The sequence below is a fragment of the Notamacropus eugenii genome, chromosome 4, assembly GCF_028372415.1.
Source record: "Notamacropus eugenii isolate mMacEug1 chromosome 4, mMacEug1.pri_v2, whole genome shotgun sequence".
In the NCBI taxonomy this organism is placed as follows: domain Eukaryota; kingdom Metazoa; phylum Chordata; class Mammalia; order Diprotodontia; family Macropodidae; genus Notamacropus; species Notamacropus eugenii.
The window spans coordinates 286978686-286999652 of record NC_092875.1 but is presented as its reverse complement, the minus strand read 5'-3'; the positions used below and the strand labels follow the sequence as shown (position 1 = coordinate 286999652).

The following is a 20967-nucleotide window of genomic DNA, read 5'->3' as shown; positions in this document are numbered from 1 at the left end:
GTTTTGTGTTTCTTTATAAATAAAAGCCTTTCTATTTAGTACTGGTGAATGGGAATTAAGTTATGTCTGAGATCAGATATTCTCTGATACCTGAGATTGAAATTCTGAGGCATTAAAATGCTTCACAAAATTAGAAATGTCAGAGCTGGAAAAGGACCTGAGAGATCATCCAATCTGATCACATGCCCTTCATTTTACAGGGGAGAAATCTGTCTCTCCAAAAAGCAACCAAAGTCACGGAGTTTCCTAAAATCAGAAATAGGACCTGATCTTAGGTCTTTGAACACTTAATTCAGGCACATTTTTACTACCCTGAGCTGAGCAAATTATTTTTCTCCACAATTATAAAGGAAACTGAAACACTAAAAAGTTAAGCAACTCATGTTTGCTAGCAAAAAAAAAAAAAGGATCCAAACAATCTCTCACCATCTCTGAGTCTTACCCTATCTTCTGCATCCCGCTCCCCATTTCTTAACAAGTCTAAGAATGAGTATTCCTCTTTGAAAATTATTCCATGGTCTAAACCTAGACATATTTTCCATATTAGATTCATATTCATAATATAGAAGCAACTGTGTGGAGCAGTGGATAAAGAGCTGACCTTGAGCAAAGCAGTCCTGGGTTTGTCCTGTTTCTGACTCATAATGTGTTAACTTTTGAAACCTCTAATTAAGGGTTGGTGAGCCTACTTCCAGAACAGGCTGGTGCCATACGAAAAGTATTCTAAATGGCTCCCGAGCCAGAAAATATCTAGCTGAAATTAAATTTGAATTTATAACGATTGAGGTGCTCCTCCCTCTGCCTTTTTTGCACTTTTCTTTTCTGGCCCTGAATTTCTGTGTGCTTTTAGGAGTGGGGTTGAGGGAGGGCCAGTGGTAGCCCCTACCATATCTCCTCACAGAACTACTATGTGAATGTGAACACATGGTGCCTCTGTTTCCTTTGTCTTCTGCATTTATTCTTTCCCAATCTTAAGCAGATGACTGTCTAGAAATGCAAGGTTCTAGGTTACAACCTTGCTTGGTTCAAAAGTTTAGAAGAGCCCTAAAAGACCCAGCAGCTGGAGCTGATTGCAGAGGGTACTAGGAGCTATAGCAGTCAAGTCTGGTGTGCATCCGACCTTGAAGACTGTGCTGCTTCACTTTAACTTAGTAGTGAATCAATCTGGCAACAGACCCCAGTGTAAAATGTGTCTCACAACAAATAAGAGTAACTCGTCCATCTCTGTCACACCCAGAAATGAACTTGGCGGGGAACTTTGAAGGAAGAAAAAAGACTCTTGGGGCCAGGAGCTAGGCCTTTGGCCAAATGTGTTTCCTACATATGTGTTTCAGCATCTATGAGCCTCAAATTTGAGCCCTCTTCCTGCAAGGGCCTCGTATATGTTCAGGAGGAGGAGTACACCACCAAGTGGGGGGATATTTTTTACTAGCCTCTTTAAACTTGAGCCCATTCTCCCAACAGAAGAGTGTACTCCCAGTTTGGGGGGATTTTTGTACCTCTAGCTACATTTTGTATATCCCTTTATAAAAGCTAATATCAAGTCGTTGACTAATACTGGGGAAATGTTATCTGGTTAATATGTTTTGAGAAGCATACCACATAAAGGCTCATGAATGATGGTATCAGAATACCCAACCCTCCTGGGTACCCCCAGATCTTTAGGGGAGAAGCAGTTGTGGTGATTAAAAAGGTTCGAGAGATATAGTTTCATATTACTAATAAGGACAGTCACTTAGCTGTCTCTCTTATCATGGCAGGCTCAGAGCTTCTTTTGGAAGTTCTTTTGGAAGACGAGTGGCAATCAGTTCTGATTAAAATGAGGGACTGAGAGTGACATCATGTCACCCCTGAACAGAGAAACTATCGCTATACTAAGACCACTCCCAGCTTTGGGCTATCCAAAGAATGTACGCCGCATCCAAGTCGGAGCAGGAGACAATGGCAGCCCCAGGGTGGGTCTAATCTCTTTATCGGTAATGTCCTTCAAAAGGCTGAACTTTTAAAGTCAAGTCTTTAGAAAAGGGGGGAACTCTGGATCTCCCCAAATCATTGGTTATTAATAATCATTTCTCTCACAGTCAGCTGTCCCTCTGGGACCCAGGCTGCCAATGAAAGTGGGGGTTGAGAAAGTCAATCCAGAAGGGGTTCTGCTGTCTGTGTTGGATTATGCTGCATAAACTTTTTCACTGTGGGAAGGGGTGGGAAGGGGCAGGGAGAGAAAAAAATAATTACCAGTTTTTCTCTCATTTAACAACAGGGGGAAAAAATTGCATGGCATTTTAGGAAAACTGGCATTCTGTTATTCCACATAATGTTTTGCATGTAGGCTGCCCACAGTAACTATTTATTAAATAAGAAAACAACATTCGCTTTTACAAGATTTTGTTTCCATTTTTTTCTCCTTCCTTCCCTCCCCTCTACCCTCCCCAAGATGGCAAGCAATCTGATATAGCCTATACATGTACACTCATATTGAACATTTGCACATTAGTCAAGTTGCAAAAGAAGAATCTGAACAAAAGAGAAAAATCATGAAAAAGAAAAAAAAGAAAATAGTGTGCTTCGATCTGCATTCAGGCTCCATAGTTCTTTCTCTGGATGTGGATAGTATATTTCATCTTTATTCTTTTGGAATTGTCTTAGATCATTGTATTGCTAAGAAGAGCTAAATCTATCAGTCGCTCATCACACAGTTCAACAAATATTTTTAAATGCTTCAAATAACTAAGAGAAATGCAAGTTAAAACAACTGAGGTTTTACCTCACACTCATCAGATTGGCAAAGATAACAGAAGTGGAAAATGGCAGTTGCTGGTAGGGTTTGGAGAAGACAGGCATACTAATTGGTGAAGCTATGAATTTTTCATTGCTTCTGGAAAGCAATTTGGAACTATTAAAAAGTCATTCAACTTTGATCCAGACATATGAAGCATATACTCCCTAAGAAGTCAAAGACAAAGAGAAAAGACTCATCTGCACAAAAATACTTATATATTTATAATATATTTAATTTTAATAATATTTAATTATTTAAATTATTATATAAATTATATATTTAATCAATTTTATAATAGTTTAACATATTTATAGAAGCAAAGAATGGAAAAAAGTGGATTCCCATCAATTTGGGAAATGGTTGATATATGGATGTAATAGAATATTACAGAATCAAAGAATCTGAAATGACTTGAGTTGAAGTAAAGTGACAACTAGGAGAACAATTAATATAAAGACTACGTTAATGTAAAGGAAAACAACTTTGAAAGTCTCAAAAACTCTGATCAATAAAGTGTTAAATGATGACTACAGAATGCCATTAATGAAACATGTTTGTCAATTCTTGGTAGAAAGGAGATGGACCAAAGGCAGAATGAAACATACTCAAACTCAGTCAATCTGCTTTCTTGACTGCACATTTGTTACAAGGAAGGACTTTTTTTTTTTTTTTTTATGGATAGGGTGAGCTATGGAAAGAAATGTGTGAATATCAAGAGTGATGCAGAAAGGGGAAAAGAAAACTCAATTTAAAATACACAGCACTTACTGAACACTTGTGCTAAGTGCTTGAGATAGAAAGAAAAAGCAAAAAAGAGTCCCTGACCTCAGGGTGCTGCATACACCACAATGTACTGTGTGTGGGTTCATCCTTCGTTGCCAAAGAAGACCATGCCATCAGAGAAATAATGACATGACTTGCACTTGACTTTGTTTTGAGTGAGTGAGGGCTGTGCAGGTCACCAGCCTCACTTCTCCTCCAGAATCATCTGAATCCAGTGACCAGATATTCATCAGGATGGCTGGAGATGACCCAGGATGAGGCAATTGGGGTTAAGTGAATTGCCCAAGGTCACACAGCTAGTGAGTGTCTAATGTAATGAGGAACATACATACAGACATACATATACATACGTAAATATATATATGGTTGGTTGGTTGATTATTGTCCTTTGTTCTCAAAGAGGGCCAAAATGACATCACCATGACAAAGTGAAGTTTCAGTGTATCCAGCTGTGGCTAATCAGACCAATACAAGCTCAGAATGCTCTACCATAGATTGGGCACAGATAGTCCATGTGAATATGTGGGGTGGATATCCCAAATTTGTGCATCCATTTACTTTGTGCTGTCTTAATTCAGGTTTGCTCAAAGAGCACAGCACCCTTTCTGATGTGGGCACACCATACTGAGTGGTCCTGTGCCAGTGTCTGCCATGTTGCACAGTCAAATCTGAAGTTCTTGAGAGAGACCTTGAGAGTGTCCTTGTATCGCTTCTTCTGGCTACCATGTGATCACCTGCCCCATGCGAGTTCTCCATAAAATAGTCTTTTTGGCAAGCGTACATTTTGCATTTGAACAACATGGCCAGGCCATTGGAGTTGTGTTCTCTGAAGCATAGTTTGAATGCTTGACAGTTCAGCTCGAGCAAAGACTTCAGTGCCTGGTACCTTATCCTGACAGGTGATCCTCAGAATCTTCCTAAGACAGTTCAAATGGAAGCAATTCAGTTTCCTGGCATGGTAGACTGTCCATGCTTCCATATGTCCAGGCATACAACAATGAGGTCAGCACAATGTCTCTGTAGACCTTTCAGTTTGGTGGTCAGTCTCATACAACTCTTCTTTCCCAATCTTTTCTTTGGAGCTTCCTAAACACTGAGCTAGCTCTGACAACAAGTGCGTCAACCTCATTGTCAATGTGTACATCCCTGGAAAGTACACTACCAAGGTAAGTGAACTTATCCACAGCATTCAAAACTTCTCCATTTGTTGTAACTTATGGTTCCATGCATGGATGGTGTGGTGGTGGCTGATGGAGCACTTGTGTTTTCTTGGTGTTAATTATTAGGCCAAAATTAGCCCAGGCAGCAGAGAATTGATCCATACTTTGTTGCATCTCAGTTTCAGAGGCTACATTCAGTGCACAATCATCTGCAAACAGAAAATCATGCACCAATACTCCCTCCACTTTGGTCTTGGTTTATAGCCTTTTCAATTTGAAGAATTTTCCATCAGTATGGTAGTTGACCTTGATGTCCTCATTGAAAGCATTTCACAACATGGCTGTAAATATCATACTAAAAAGCATGGAAGCAAGCACACAGCCCTGTTTCACTCCATTGGTGACTGGGAAGGCACGAAAGCTTTGTCCATTATCCAGAACCAGGGCAAACATGCCATCATGAAATTGACATGAAATAATGAATTTTTCTGGGCCACCAAATTTGACATAATTTTCCATAAGCCCTCATGACTAACAGTGTCAAAGGCCTTGGTCAGATCTACAAACGTTGTATACAGACTTCTGTTATGCTCCTGGCATTTCTCCTGGAGTTGTTGGGCAGTAAACACCATATCAACTCTTCCTCAGCCCTTTCTGAAGTCATACTGGCTCTCAGGTGTATGACCAGCTTCCAGGTGAAGGATCAGCCTATTAAGAAGGACTCTACCAAGAATTTTGCCAGCAATGATTACGAGGGAGATCCCTCTGTGATTGTCACAGGACCGTCTATAGCTCAGTTTGGAGAGAGTTAGAAGATCTAAAGGTCCCTGATTCAATTCCAGGTTTCGGCAGAGTATATATTTATATATACACATATATACATATATATGTATATATGTATGTAAGTGTATGTGTTCATATACATACATAAATACAGAGAGAGAAAGAGAGAGTTGTTTTGTCCTTTGTCAAAGAGGATCAATGATATCACAAGTGATGTGGACTCCCTCATGAATTAGATTTAAGTGAGGCAAAGTTGCATAAAGTCATCAGCCTCACTCTTCCGGTGTCGTTGAAGTCCAGTGGCAAGACAAAAGTCAAGGTGACTGCAGTTGGCCTGGGATACAGTGGATGACCTTGGCTTTTTCAACACGACCAAGCTCTAAGTACTCCACAATGTCTGCTTCATAGCTATTGGCATGAATTCTTCTCATCTGTCCATTCCATTGAGTATGGCCACTTGGCATGCTATAGCTTCATATATATGTGTATATATGTATGCATGCATATATGTATATGTATATATACAAATATATATACATATATCTTAAACGTGTGTGTGTGAGCAGCTAGGTGGTGCAGTGTATAGTGCAGAGTCCTGGCCCCAGAATCTGGGAGACTCCTCTTCCTTGAGTTCAGATTTGATCTCAGACACTTAATAACCGTGTGACCTTGGCCAAGTAACACACTATTTGCCTCAGGTACTCATCTGTAAAATGAGTTGGAGAAAGAAATGCCAAACTACTCCAAGGGGTCGAGAGTAGGACATGACTGAAACAACTTAACAACAAACATGTGTATGTATGTATGAATGTGTTTATATATACATATATGTAATCTACAGAATAAAGATGGACAGTAGGGTAGGCAGCTGATGAGGTGGAGATTACTAAAGGTCTCCCACAGGAGGTGGTCCCTGAACCTGATCTGAAAGGAAGCCAGGGAGTTTTATGAGATCAAGTAACAAGGAAGGAGGATGGAGCCTGAGTGAGGGAGATATGGTTGGTCCTTGTGCTTTGAAGAGAATAGCTGTCAAAATGCTGAAAAGATGGTGTACGGGGAGTTTCAACCACATTGTTACAATTGAAAGGGGACAGTTTGTGATGAGCTTAAGATGGCAAACCAGAGAAGAGAGCAGAAGGGTTTGTTTGTTTGTTTGTTTTGGTTTATTTAACAAGCAGGGCACTTTTGGTATTGTCCTGTGATATCATTTGTATACGGAACTCCATAATGAGAAATACCCTCTTTTGATGCAAGTCAGAACCTTCTTGGAAACTTAGAGCTTTAGAGATGCCTAGAGCACTGAGAGGTTAAGCGATCTGTCCAGGTCTACAGCCCCAGTATATATGAGAGGCAGGTATATAATACAGATCTTCCCAGTCCAAAACTGGCTCTCTACTACAGCATACTGCTTAGCAATTTTTTAAAAATGAGTAACAGAAAGTCAGTTTCACACACAAACCTCCTTTTTCTGTTCTCTATTTACTTTTATATAATGAAAAGCCTATGTTTATTATGAGATATATATGTACGCATACATACACATATAAAGAGGGGCTGAGCCAGGAGTTTAATATCTCCCCGCTGTAGTAAGAAACTGATTAAGATCTGTAGGTTTAAGTCTCTATTTTCCAAGAGATTTTCAAGTGTCCTGAGGATGACAAGTGTGTCCTACCGAGCTGGCAAGAGTATTGGAAGTGACTTAGGACCCTGGATACTGCCAAGCAGGCTCCCTTCAATGCAGCTGTGGCTCCAGGGTCCGGAAAAGAACCGGACTGGTGGTGCTGTACCATGGTCGCCTCTTGTCACAGCCATAGCTAGTGTCCCCTCCCCCCCACCTTCGCTTAACTCCAGGAGGGAAGAGGAGGGAGGTGCAGGCTGTCAGACTGCAGTGGGGGGCCCCAATCTCCCCCTTCCTCCCTCCTCCCACCCAACAGCAGTTTGATTAATGACTCTGCAGGCAGGAAAGGGGCGGCAATCCTGAGGAGACCCTCAGGTAGTTGTGGATTTCCCAGTCCTCTGCAGCCATAGGCGGATGAAGAGAGACCTCGCATTTACAAACAGACCAGCATCAGTGACTAATAAAAAGGCGCTTCGGCGACCAGCCCCGAGCCTCCAGCAGAAAGAGCTGCAATGTGAGGAGAAGCAGTGTGACCTGGCCCTCGAAGAGCACACGCACCCCAGGACAGACGGTCAGCGCCCAAGCTGCGCCCCTCTCCGTTGCCTTCTGGGGAAGCCGCACTCCCGACCGCTCCCGGAGGAAAGGTGAGCGGCTAAGAGCGATCTTGTTAGTCCCGAGGACCATCCCCTCTAGCCACCGGACCCCTCCCTCCCTCCTTTTTGAGCGCCAGCCTTACTTGAACTGGCCCCAGAGCCCTGGGACCTGCGAGGAGGTGTCCAGCGCCAGGTGGGGCGGGCTGAGCTTCGCCCGGCTCCCCAACTTCGACTGATGCTGGGGAATATTCTCTGGTCGGCCCCTTTCCTACTGAGCCTTGCATGAGAATACTTCCTCGGAGGGTTACCTCATAACCTTTCCTTGCCCTCCCCTTTGGCAGACCGGCGCGGGGTGTCGCGGAGATGAAATATAGAGTCGTAGACTCAGTTGGCAGGGACCTTTACAGATGAGGAAATTGAGGATCTGAGTAACGTGCCCAGAATTACACAAGTACTTACATAAGTAAGTCTGCATTAGCAAGCCACGTCCTCTGACTATTCTACAAGGCCCGTTTCCGTGACTGGATTGGTTGGAGGGTTTTTGTTTGTTTTGCTCTGAGTTTGGCTTTTCGGAGGAAAGCTAGGGGATGTAGTAGGGAGAGTAGGGACCTGGGGTGAGGCAACTAGTTTTCAAATCAGATCTGCCTTTTGCTAGCTGTAAATGTGAACTCGAGGAAATTATTTCATACCTCTGAGAGTTTCCTTATGTCCATTTATTATATATATACATATATATATAATAAATGGGCATAACCAAAGGGACACATGAGGCAGAGGGTAAGAAAATGCTTTGAAAACACTACGATAAATTGGAAAGTATTTTTTCATTTGGGTGAAATTGTTCGCAAAAGTGGGGAAATTTTTTCTGTGAACTTTGGCATCAGTCAAAGGGTCGCACTTGAGGACCTAGAGGGCCACACGTGGCCTCCAGACAACAGGTTCCCCACCCCCCGAAAGTTACTAGTCAAGTAAATCAGTCAGCTGCTGCGGGAAAGGAGTGAATCGAATGAAATGAAAAGGCAGCTTCGAAAATGTTACTTAAGAATATGAACTCCGGTGGTACGTTCACTATCAGGGACGATTATTGATTATGTCTCTATCAGTGGCACGAGACTAAGTCAAATTAGGTGAACATAGTAGTATGCAAGGGATTCTGTAACTATGTCTCTAGTCAGTTCGCTTATGGCACGCCATTCTGGGAATAACTTCCATCCTTCCTCTTAAAGCGTGTAACCAAGTACAGCTATTCAGGTACTGGAGTTACGTGTTCAATAGTATTTTGTTTTTTCCTTCTGCGGGTACACCTCTAAAGTTCCTATCTCAGGTAAAAAAGAGGAAAAGTTCAATAACCCCTGTAGAGCCAATCTGCTGACCACTTTTACCTCGGAAGGGAGAGGAAATGCTCCAGATTCTTTAACCTTTTTACCACAAGTTTGTCTCTTGCCTAAAGATCCGGGGGAAAAAATTGTCTAAATTTATCTTTTAAAGCCTCGATGCAAAATATGAGTACACAAAAAATGAGTAAATTTAGAGACATCTCCTTACCAAATGTTCATAGTGTTTATTTGTATCCGACCTGTGGTAGAGCCTTCCGAACTCGTAGTGGTTTGTTCTCCCACGGTTGGACATACTGTACACTGACCCCCACACCTCAATGTCATTTTGGTCCTCTCCCATTACGAAGGGCAACAACCACGGGGAAAAGTACAGCTTGAAGTGTTGGGTGGTTTTCCAGGGCCTAGGTAAAATGTTTAATTTAATTTGCGATTCAGCTTTTCTCCAGATGCCCCAGACTGCATATTTAAGAGTTATACTTTCGTGTATAAGGTGGGAACCTGGGTTTTCCAGGAAATTGACGATTTCAGAAACATCTGGCTAACCCAGAAGCCTGAACTGTGCACGCCTGGAAGGGGAAGGGGCCCACTTAGTACTAGTTCGTAGTTCTCTAGAGGTCGGGGAATAGATGGATGTCCATCCAGCGGAGGGCTCTACTAGCCTATCTCCCAGCGGGTCCAGCTGCCACTTCAGCTCGTGCTCCCCTAGCTGCGGATGGGCAGAGGGGGGCACTGGCCCCAAGCGGAACTCATGGCTGTTTCTGTTTGATCGCAGGTAGTTCAAGTAGCTCAGGGCCTGAGAAGACGCCCATGGACTGCAGCAGCGGCGGCGGCGGCGGCTCTGGGAGCAGCCAGCCCAACTCCAGCCCCGAGTCCGATGCGCCGCTCCCCACCGCGGCCGCCGCCCGGGACGCTGGCAGTTGTGCGGCCGCGCCCGGGCCGGGTCCCCGGGCGGGGAGCGGGAGGCCGGCGGCTGCGAACGCCGCCCGGGAGCGTAGTCGGGTGCAGACTTTGCGGCACGCCTTCCTGGAGCTTCAGAGGACCCTGCCCTCGGTGCCTCCAGACACCAAGCTCTCCAAGCTCGACGTGCTGCTGCTGGCCACCACCTACATCGCACACCTCACCCGCAGCCTGCAGGACGAGGAGGACGCGCCCTCAGACCCGGGGCTGGGCGTTCTGCGAGGCGATGGCTACTTGCATCCCGTCAAGGTAGGCTCTGGAAGCCGCGGGGTTCCATCCCGGAGCTTGAAAAGCACATCCGCTTAGAGCCAGACAGTCTGGTCGGGTCCCGTCCAATCTAAACCAATTCAGTTTAATAAATAACTCTTTAAGCAGCTGATGAGTGCAAGGCTCCGTGCCCTGCGCTGGGGGAGGCGCAGGTTAGATAAAATACTACTCTTAACTCTTGGTCTCAGCCTTGCAAGGAGGATGGAACAATTAACGGTAATAGATCATATTAGGGCTTTCGAGAGGAGGCAAAGTTAAAGCATTATGCTTGCCAGGCTTTTTCGGTATGTGCTTTCTGTATTTTCAGAGCCTGGGGACCTCTTTCCTTCAGATCCTGGGCCCCCTCCCTCTCCCTTTGGTCACACGTAAGCTCCTAGGTGACCACAAGCAAGGAACCTGTTGTGGCTGATAGGCAGTTAGGCGTTGTGATCTAAGAAGTATTGTAATGAATTTGAGCATCTCGGTCATCTGAGGGCTCAAATCCCGTCTCTGCCTCATAGAAGGTGGTCTTAGCTAAACTAGAGTGCCTCAGGGCTTCAGTTTCTTCCTCTGTAAAATGAGAGGGTTGCACTGGGTCCTGCTAAGGTCTCCCCTTTGAGCCTATATCTTTGTGTTCAAATACCACCAGTGTCAGATCTCTTCCCACTGCCCACCAAGGACTCTTCGTACTCTCCTTTCCATACTCTTCCCATTCCGTCACTTAGTGGGAGTTTTGTTTGCTTCCGTTTTATTAACGAAATCGCACATAAGCACTCTGCCTCGAAGACGATTGGCATTGAAGAGACTGATAACACGTGTTTTTCTGCTATTCTTGCATCTTTGATTTCGATTTCTTTTTAGATGACATTGGTTTCCAATATACTTCCGCGGCTCTCCGCATGCGAATTTGGTGGAGGGTTCTAACCACATTTGTTTTATTTTTGCTTTTACGTTTCACATTATTTGCATCACGGCATTTCCTGAGTGCTTTGGTTAGCATGTTATCGAAGCTTTTAAATTTCCCATTAGTTAAGTGAAACATCGTTCGCAAAATCCTAGCCACCCGAGAAAATTCCCTTTATCTAGTGTAGCACTGTAGAAAATTAACATTTAGTATTTCAGGCGACCCCTGTCACAAGTTAGGAAAGCGGAAAAGACAGATGAAAACATTTCCCTGTGTGAAAAGTTGTCCGTCATAAATTTAAGGGTTAGGAGTTGAGATCTTGTTGGTGGAAAAAACACATCGCAGAAGTCACGCATCTTTTTTTCTTTAAAAAGTTTTATTAATATGTTGTGTTTTTATGTTATAAATACTTACAGATTTCCCCACTCCCTGAGAAGTCGCCAAATAAAGTAAAACGAGTAAATGAAACTAATAATATAGTCGACCTTATCAGAAAGAGCACTTCCCTTTCTTTTTAAAAAAATTTTTCAATTAATAGAAATGTAGTTTCTCTTCCTCCCACATCTTATCTCATTAAAATGTAGAAAAGGAAAACAAATCCCCTGTAAAAAATATAATCAAGCAAAAACAATCCTTGACTCTATACAGATACACACGTATCATTCTGCATCTGAAATCTATCACCCTCTCAGGAGGTTTCATCATCTATCTGCTGGAATCAGGAATTGTCATTATATTGATCATAAATCTTAGAAGCTTTCAAAGTTTTTGTTTTGTCTTCATGGTGTTACATAAATTGTTCTTTTGTTTCTGCTCATTTCATTGTTCATCAGTTTATTAAAATCTTCAAAATTAATTCACTTTTATCATAAAGAAGTTATAGTATAAATAAGTTCTCAGAGCATGGTTCAGGGGCCTCCAATTGTCCTCAAGACTCTCAAGGGGTTCCTAAAATCAAAATTATTATTACAATAAGACTAAGATGTTTTAATTTATAATAATGTAAGTTTCACTAAATATAGCCCACACAAACAAAAACTCTTTGGAATTCTTAATAATTTTTAATAGTGTAAACAGATCTTGAGACCAAAAAGTTTGAATGCAGCTGGTATAAATTGTTCTTCAGGTTCTAATTATTTCACCCTGTCTCAATTCATATAAGTCATTCCATGTTTCTTTGAAATTATCTGTTTCCTTATTTCTTATAGCATAATAGTATTCCATAACATTTATATACTACAGGTTATTCAGCCATTCCTCAACTGTCACACATCCTTCTAAGTATCATTTAAAGTGGGGACCTCCAGTACTTTATTAACCATTGAGGCTGATGATGCTACAGTACCAGGGATGCTAAAGGGCAACACAGTCTATGCGAGGTGTAGATACTGCAGTGGATATAAACAGAGAAGACTTCCAGATGTTCCATCGTCTTTTAAAAAAATAAAAATTATCTGGCTTTTTCTAATAAAACATATTAGAAAAATTCAGATGCTGTCATTTCATTTTTCCCTAAAAAACTCTACAAGTTAAAAAGTTTATTTTCATAAAGTATGAAGCAGCAAGTATAGTAAAAACTCTAAAAGTAGATTACACCAGAGTATGAGTACTCCCATCAAGTCGGGAGGAAACTGAATGTGAATGACTTGGAAGAACTATGATATTTATTTATGACATCAGTGGAACAAGCTGAAACACATTTTAGACAAATGAGATCAGTCTTTTTTTTTTTTTTTGCAATGTCAAACTTTCTATAATACAATTATTCTATAGCACAATTGGGTTCCTCTGCAAAGTGAGCCAGAGCAATTCTCTAACTACTATAATAGAATATCCAAAAAAAAGGCCACAGCTTTTCAGTAAAATGTTACTGACTTTATATTTAGACACCGAATCCTCCTGTTACTTCTGTTGATACAGTTTTCAAAGCCTTTATCTAGGTATTTGTCAAGAGCATGTCTTCTTTGTAAGTTTTCCAAAGGTTAATTTTTAAAATTTCAGTTTTCTTATTTCAAATTCATTTTTTTTAGTAAAACAGTTAAAGTAAGTAGTTTAAAATATTCAGTAATTTTCAGTTTGGTATTGAATTCAATGTGCAGTGGCAGAAGGGAACCAGTAAATGATTCATAATGAGATTTTACAATCAGTGAACAGGAACTGATTTTCCTCTGTGGTCAGTTTAACACCAAGTCCACTGTCAGTGTTCAACCAAAAATAAGTAATAATTGAACGTTTGATAATCACCACAATATGTTACAGATGAGAGCCACCAACAGGGATAGTGACTTCAAAATATTGGTAAGTTTTGACAAAGGGGCACTGTACAAATGGAATGCAAGAGACTGATTAACTCAAGTCTTTTCTGTTTTTAAGTATAGGAATGGGGGATATTTTGTTTAAGGAGAGAGGGAAGAGAAGCTCAGACATAAGCATTCTAAGAGAGTACAAATTAAAATGTCATTGTTACTCATAATGGAATTATAATACTACATTGTACTGTTTCCATATACATTAAACTATTAACCATATTATTGTTAGATATATTAAAATGGCTTTTACCATATAGTCTAAAAGAAAGTTTATTTTAATATTAAGTATATTTAAATAACAATAAAAAGTACCCATTAAGCATATCCCTGTGCACACAATATAATTCACTATAATAGCAAACATTTATCCAATCCTTTCCCCAGTACAATCCTTTGAGGTAGGAGGCAAAGTAATGTGGTCTAAACTTGTGATTTCATTGTTGTGAAATCATTCTTCCACTTAAAGAAATCTGCAATTCATCTGTAATATATAATTTAAGAGAGACATCTGGGACACTGAGAAGTTAAGTGACTTGCAATGGTTACACAGCAAGTATGTGTCAGGACTTGAAGAGGCAGAACCAGAATCAGAAACTGCCTCTCTCTGAAGTACAGTGTCCCAAAAATGTTAGCTCCAATAGCTAAAAACTGCACTAAGATTTTTGGATCACCCTGTGTTATCTCCATTTTACAGATGAGAAAAATGAGGATAGAGAACTTATATGACTCCCAGAGTGACAAAGTTAGTGGCAGAGTTGGGAATCCAATTCAGGTCTCCTAACTCCAGAATTTGTACTTTCTGTCACCTCTAAGCTACCTATCAAGAGATTTCTTTCTTGTTTACTTACACATTACTGACCATCTTCAACAATAAAATGGTAAGCCCTTGAGAGCAGTTCTTTGTATTTTTATACCCAGTACTTAGCACAGTAGAGGCACTTAGCAAATCAGTGCTTTTTTTTTCTTAAACTGGTTGTGATCTTTGCCCTAAAGCGATAATCATTTGACATTCATAAACTATCCTTGGATATTTTTGTTGAGTCATTTCAGTCACATCTGACTCTTCTTGACCCCTTTTGGGACTTTCCTGGCAAAGGTATTGGAGTGGTTTTCTGTTTCCTTCTCCAGTTCATCATACAGATGAAGAACTGAAGCAAACAGGATTAAGTGACTTGCCCAGGGTCACACAGCTAGTAAGTGTCTGAGGCCAGTGTCTCAAGTCTGATGCTCTGTCTACTGGTCTACCTAACTGCTCCATGCATTATCGTATTGCCTTATAATCTTAGAAAAAATTCAGATTGCTTTCACTTTTGCTCTATATGCAAATAGTTTTTGTAGCCCTGTAACATGTCATTGATATCTTACAGAACAGTTTTTTTCTTTCCTTAATTCACTTCAATTATTTCATAAGGAAACTGCTGAGTTTTGCTGACTAGCAATAGTTATTTATTATTAACACAGCAATTGATTTTGAAATAGGTTTATCCATTCAACAAATGTTTATTGAGGCTTATTAGGTTCTTGCATTGTGCTAGATCTTCCAGGAGGAAAGAAATGAATGATATGTCTCTTTCCTCAAAGAGCCATTTTTATAGTTGGCAAGATGAGACAAATACCTCAACAGCTGTAATACAAAGAAGGGAAAAAACAAACACTATGGGGGTTCTAAGCAGAAAAATTTGATAGACAAACTTAAAATAAACTGTTATGAGTTTTGGTTTTAATATACCTTTAAATACTTAGTCCAAGCCATTAGCTGGAATGCATAAGAATTAGACATATTTTGTTTACCTGAATTTTCCAGTTTACTAAGGTCTCTTCTGTAAACCGTAATGGATGTAAGTCATTTTTGCATCCCTAGTAAGTGAAAACAGGGAGACGAAGAGAAATTCTTTTTCTTGCCCCTTGACAGTCTCATAGTCATCATTAGTCAACCATCAATTCAGTGCACCTACTATGAGAATAGCACTATGGGAAAGAGCCTGCAACTGACAAAAAGTGGAAGAATTCTCATGGTAGAAATGCCAGAGATGTGATATAGAAGGGATAGGCTACATTTAGAAGCATATTCCTAGAGGTTAATTTTTCTGGCAAATTCAAGATATTAATTTGTGGGTTTTTTTTTTTTTAATTAACTTACCATTTGGTTCATGGAAGAGTACAATGCCTAAACATTTCTAAATATTTAAACACTTAAGTTGAGTTCTGGATAATTAGAGAAATAATTGTGGAAACTTCCTCAACTAATTCAGAGCAGCAACTACTCTGCATTTTATGGTCTGAGAAGGTAGCCTGGGGCATTGAGAATTTAAATGTCCAAAATCCCCAAACCCCAGAGTATGTGTCAAAAGAAAGTCTTGAACCTTGTGCCCCCTGATTTAGACTGGCCCTTGAAGCACTATACCAGACTGCCATTCAGTTAAGGATCTGCTATATTTTATCATAGTATATATCTTTCCAGAAAAAAATTCCTGTTGGAATTGTGCTCATTTCTTTCACTTACATGTATATAGATTTTTAAGTGTGTAACACCTTTTACTAGCATTATATCATTTGAATTTCACAATAACCCATTGAGAAAGGTAACACCAATATTATCTCCATCCAACACATGAGGTGACCAAGGCCCCCAGAAGTTGTCATTTGTAGTTGGCAGTTGTAGCTAACAAAATGCAAACTCAGGTGTTCTGACTCCAAGTCCAGCTTTCTTTCCAATGCACTACATCCTTCTGCTGCTTCTCAAAATGATGCTAAATAATCATTTGAAGAGTGAAATCAACATCATGTTGACAAAGATTAGTCAAAAGTAGCCAACTCATTTTCTTTGAAATGTCTGGTTTAAAGTTCCCGCATTTCAGGCTCATGTCTAGTTCAATCAGTTAACTGACATGAAAAACAAAGATTTATTAAGCATTTACTACATGCCAGCCATTTTGCTAAGCACTGAGGTTACAAAGAAAAGTGAAAACAATCCCAGTTCTCAAAGAGCTCACATTTTAATTGGAGGAGACAAGACAGAGAACTAGGTTTTGTTATTGGTGTTCAGTTCTGTTCAATTCTTCGTGACCCTGTTTGGGTTTTCTTGGCAAATATATTGAAGTGGTTTACCATTTCCTTCTCCAGATGAGGAAACTTTGGCAAAAAGGATTAAGTGACTTGCTCAAGGTCACACAGCCAGTAAGTGTCTGAAGTCAGATTTGGACCCAGGAAGAGGAACCTTCCTGACTCCAAGCTCCGTGCTCTATTTGCTGAGCCACTGAGTAGCCCTATAGATAACTCAGTACATGATTTGTAAAGAAGAGACTGAAGGGAATCTCAGAAGGAAAAGACTTAGTAGATGAACTGACACAGAATGAAGAAAGAACCAGAATATTGTATACAGTAACAGCAACACTGTGTAGTGATCAGCTGTGAATAATTTATCTGTTCTCAGCAATCTAATGATCCAAGACAATCCCGAAGGACTCATGATGCAAAATACTATATACACCTCCAGACAGAGAACTGATGGAGTCTAAATGCAGACTGAAGTATATTACTTATTCCTTTTTTTGTGTGAGTTTTAAAAAAAATTTTAGTCTGTGTTTTCTTTCACAACATGACTAATATGGAAATATGTTCTGCATGACTGCACATGTGCAACCTATATCAAATTGCCATCTTGGGTGGGGGGGAGTGGGAAAGAGAGAGAATTTGGAACTCAAAATGAACAAAGAATGTTAAAAAGTTGTTTTTACCTATAATTGTAAAAAAAAAAAAAGCAAAAAAATGAGCAGGTTGAGGCTGAGAGAGGTATAGTCGCTTTACTAAAGTAATGATCGAGGCAGTAAGTGAAAGAGGTGTAGAACTCAGGCCTCCTAGTATCTAGTTTAAGGCACTGATTAAGCATCTATTTCCATTCACTGTTCTACCATGTAATTCCTGCCATTTTGTGTGTTCTTATCCCTAGCTTAGAGCTTAACACGTTATAAGTGCTTAAGTATTTGGTAAATTGAATTGCTGAGTGCTGCTGTCCTGGTGCTAGCCCCACAGTGGGGGCCCCTATAGATATAGATGTCTGCCCTGAGACCAGGACATAACAGGACTGATTTTCATAAGATACCTAATAGTAATAATAACTAACATTTGCATAACACTTTAAAGTTTGCAAAGCCTCACAACAGTCCTGTGGGGGAGATACTATCATTATCTCAGTTTTTACAGATGAGGAAAAAGAAGCTGATAGAAGCTAAGTGACTTATTTTCCCAGGGTCACATAACTAGTAAATATTTGAAAGAGGAGTTTTTCTGACTCCGTCCTCTGCACTCTATGTGCTACTGCAAGCTGCTTCCTTAAAGCCTAAAAATATTTTATCACCATGCCTTCTACAATCTGTTACGAAGACTGTATCTGGAAATGTATACCATTTGCAACTACATATCAAAGTAATTTTCACGTTTTTGTATATGTTCTTACATTTTAGTAGAATCATGCTAAGTAAAATTATGGGAGTTGAAGGCACCTTTACATGATATAAACAGCACAGTTCTGTGTAATAGCTGGAGAAATTTAGTTGTATGAACTTTGTGGTTACTCATTAATTGACTCATTAATTAATAAGAACAGAAGTATCTTATTTCTGCTTAATGTTCCCTACAGCTACATTTACCATCCCCTTTTTAGCTAATGTATGAGAAAACAGCATACCGAGAAAACTCTGCAAAGATTATATTCATAAGGATACTAAGATACTAAGATACTAAGATTAATTCAAGTGACATTACATTATGGGCAAAATATTTCTTCTGAGATGCTTCTTCTAATAAAATAATTCTTTTAGGTCCAAAGCATTTTCAAGTTCATCTGAGTTTTACAATAGCTCTGTAAGGCATTATTTTCCCTCTTGAATAGATGAGGAAACCAAGATTCAGAAAAATTTAAGTGACTTTCTAATAGTCACAGAGCCAATGAGTGTTGGAAATAAAATTCAAATCCAAGTCTTTCTGATTCCAGGTTCGGTCCTATGTTTGACTCTGCTGCCACTAGGGCCTTTGATGTCCATAAGGGCCTTATAGTCCAAGTTGGTTTTTTTTTTTTAATTTCATTGTTGAATCTCTGTGGGTTGGAGTGTTAAATTATATGGTTTGAATCGATTTTTCAAATTACATGCATGGAAATCAACACAGACATAACAAAGTATAAACAGTATCTAAATAATTCTGACATAGTTGGCTAAAAGACAGAAAATGTAACCGCTCAAGTGATTATCAACTCAACAGCAGACGTTCTCATCTTTCCAGTTATATGGATGTTTGCTATCAAGTAGGTAGGACATCTGGATGATTAAATATTTCATTATGATGGTTTGGCATTGTGTAGACCTTATCATGTAGAGTCTTTTAAAAGAGTTGTTGATGGTGTTCTCTTGGGTTTTATTGTCATTGTTTGTTTTGAGATCAGATGTCACCTTGACTGGAAGTATAGCAGTCTCTCATGGGCCAGACCTCACTTCTGATCAGCATGGAAGAAGTTTTGACCCGCTTAATTTGTGTCCTGGTCTGGTTTGCCTCTCTTTAGGCAGCCTCGTAGTCCTCTCTTCCCATCAAGATGGGGACCACCATATTGGTGCCAGACTTAGTATGACCACCAAACTCAAGTAATCCACTAGCCTGTCTCTCCAGTAGAAGAGATTACAGGCCTGGGCCATTCTCTCTCTCCCATCCCGACTCGGAGTTGTTTTTAAAGCGAAGTTGGAACTAAAGTTTTTAACCAGATAGAAGAATGGACCAGTGATATCACTGGCAAAGGGAATTTTCAGATAAGAAAAGTCATCCCCCTACCAATGCACTTTAGCAGTTTCTGTGCCGTTTATGATCTTTGAGAGTTGCCTAGAGCACTGAGTTAAATATGTATGCATAGGTCATGTAGCCAGTATGAGTCAGAGGCAGGGCATGAACTGTGGTCTTCCTGGTAAGGCCAATTCTCTGTCCAGGACACCATGCTGCCATGCTGATGAATAGTAAATATAATGTAGTTTAAAATAAAAACATCTTGGTGCACATCTGTAGATACATTTGCATATAATTTAGTTGGGGGGGTAAATAGTGAGGGGGGGGGTTAAAAAATGATAAATATTTGTGTTGAGAAAGCTTCCCAAATTTGTGTTGAGAAAGATTCCCATACTGGACGTCTTCCTTTCAGGGTTATTGAATTGATCTGTTTATTTCAGGAATCAGTAAGCAAATTAAATATATAAGTGATGATATTTTGAATGTCATTTGAATTTTTTTTTCTTTTTAGAAATGGCCCATGCGATCAAGATTATACATCGGTGCTACAGGCCAGTTTCTGAGTCATTCTGTGCTAGAAGAAAAACCCAACCCAGGAGATGCCTCAGCAGACTCACAACCTTAGTCTTCCTTCTGCTCTGTAAAGTAGATAAGAAGCTTGTATTTATTAGAAAGATGTACTGAATACATATCTTCAGACAATAGTAATTATAATTTCTCAAAGTTTGTGAATGAAACTTCTTACTAGTATATGTAAAAAACTCCATTTTTTGTTTCCAAGTTAAGTAGATGTGAAATTCAATCAATATTCTAATAATTTTATCTGGTGGTAGCCATCATAGCCTAGTACAATACATGCCATTTACAAAGCAACTAAGATTCACATACAATGAAATGTATAAATATTTGTATGTTATATACAAATGTGTTTGTTATATGTACACAAATTCCACTAACTGTACTGTATATGATAAATGAAAATTTGGTGTGTTTAGTCAGTAACAAAATGTGTCCATAGTTCACTGACACTCCAGTTTTTATGAAGAATAGATTATTGGCTTTGGGTGATCCAGTAAAACATTTAATCAAATATCATAACAGGTAAAAGATCCCTAATTCACTTATAATAAGGCGGGCAGGTTCGTATATAGAGCATTGTGTTTGGTTCAGTTAAGAAAATACAAGAATTGACCCACTCCCTGGAGGGTCTTGTGAACCCCTTAAAGCAGGGCTAGGTACTACATTGCCAGCACTTAATTAAAACTTACTGATAGGTGGCACAATGGATAGAGTACCAGGTCTGGAGTCAGGAGGACCTGAGTTCAAATATGGCCTCAGACACTTACTAGCTGTATGACCCTGGGCAAGGCACTTAACCCCATTTGTCTCTCACCTCCCAAAAAATTACTAAGTTTATTGATTTGATGGATTCCTAGTTTTTAATCTGTAGATTCTCCTGTCATTTCTGTAGGTCAAAACCCATCTGGACCTTCTCAGTCTATGTAATTCTTGTCCATAATGTCACATTAACCTTTAACATAATTATCAACCCAGTAGGTTAGATCAGCATTAAGTCAAAAGACTGCACTTAAAGACCTAGAAGGCCACATGTGGCCTTGAGGCTGCAGATTTCCTACTTCTAGGCTAGATTGTTGATAGTTTTTAATATTCAAATTAAACAAATTTGGTGGGCAGCATTCTATACCAAGTAATTAAATCCTAGGAATAT

General features: G+C 39.9%; 1 protein-coding gene across 1 annotated transcript; it reads left to right on the top strand.

Annotated features, from left to right (window-relative positions):
* Positions 1-9860: 9860 nt before the first annotated feature.
* On the top strand, positions 9861-19995 carry TCF24 (transcription factor 24). The gene is made up of 2 exons (XM_072599507.1): positions 9861-10259; positions 19750-19995. Exons 1-2 carry the CDS (start codon positions 9861-9863, stop codon positions 19861-19863), a joined length of 513 nt encoding a protein of 170 aa, XP_072455608.1. The 3' UTR covers positions 19864-19995.
* Positions 19996-20967: the final 972 nt, after the last annotated feature.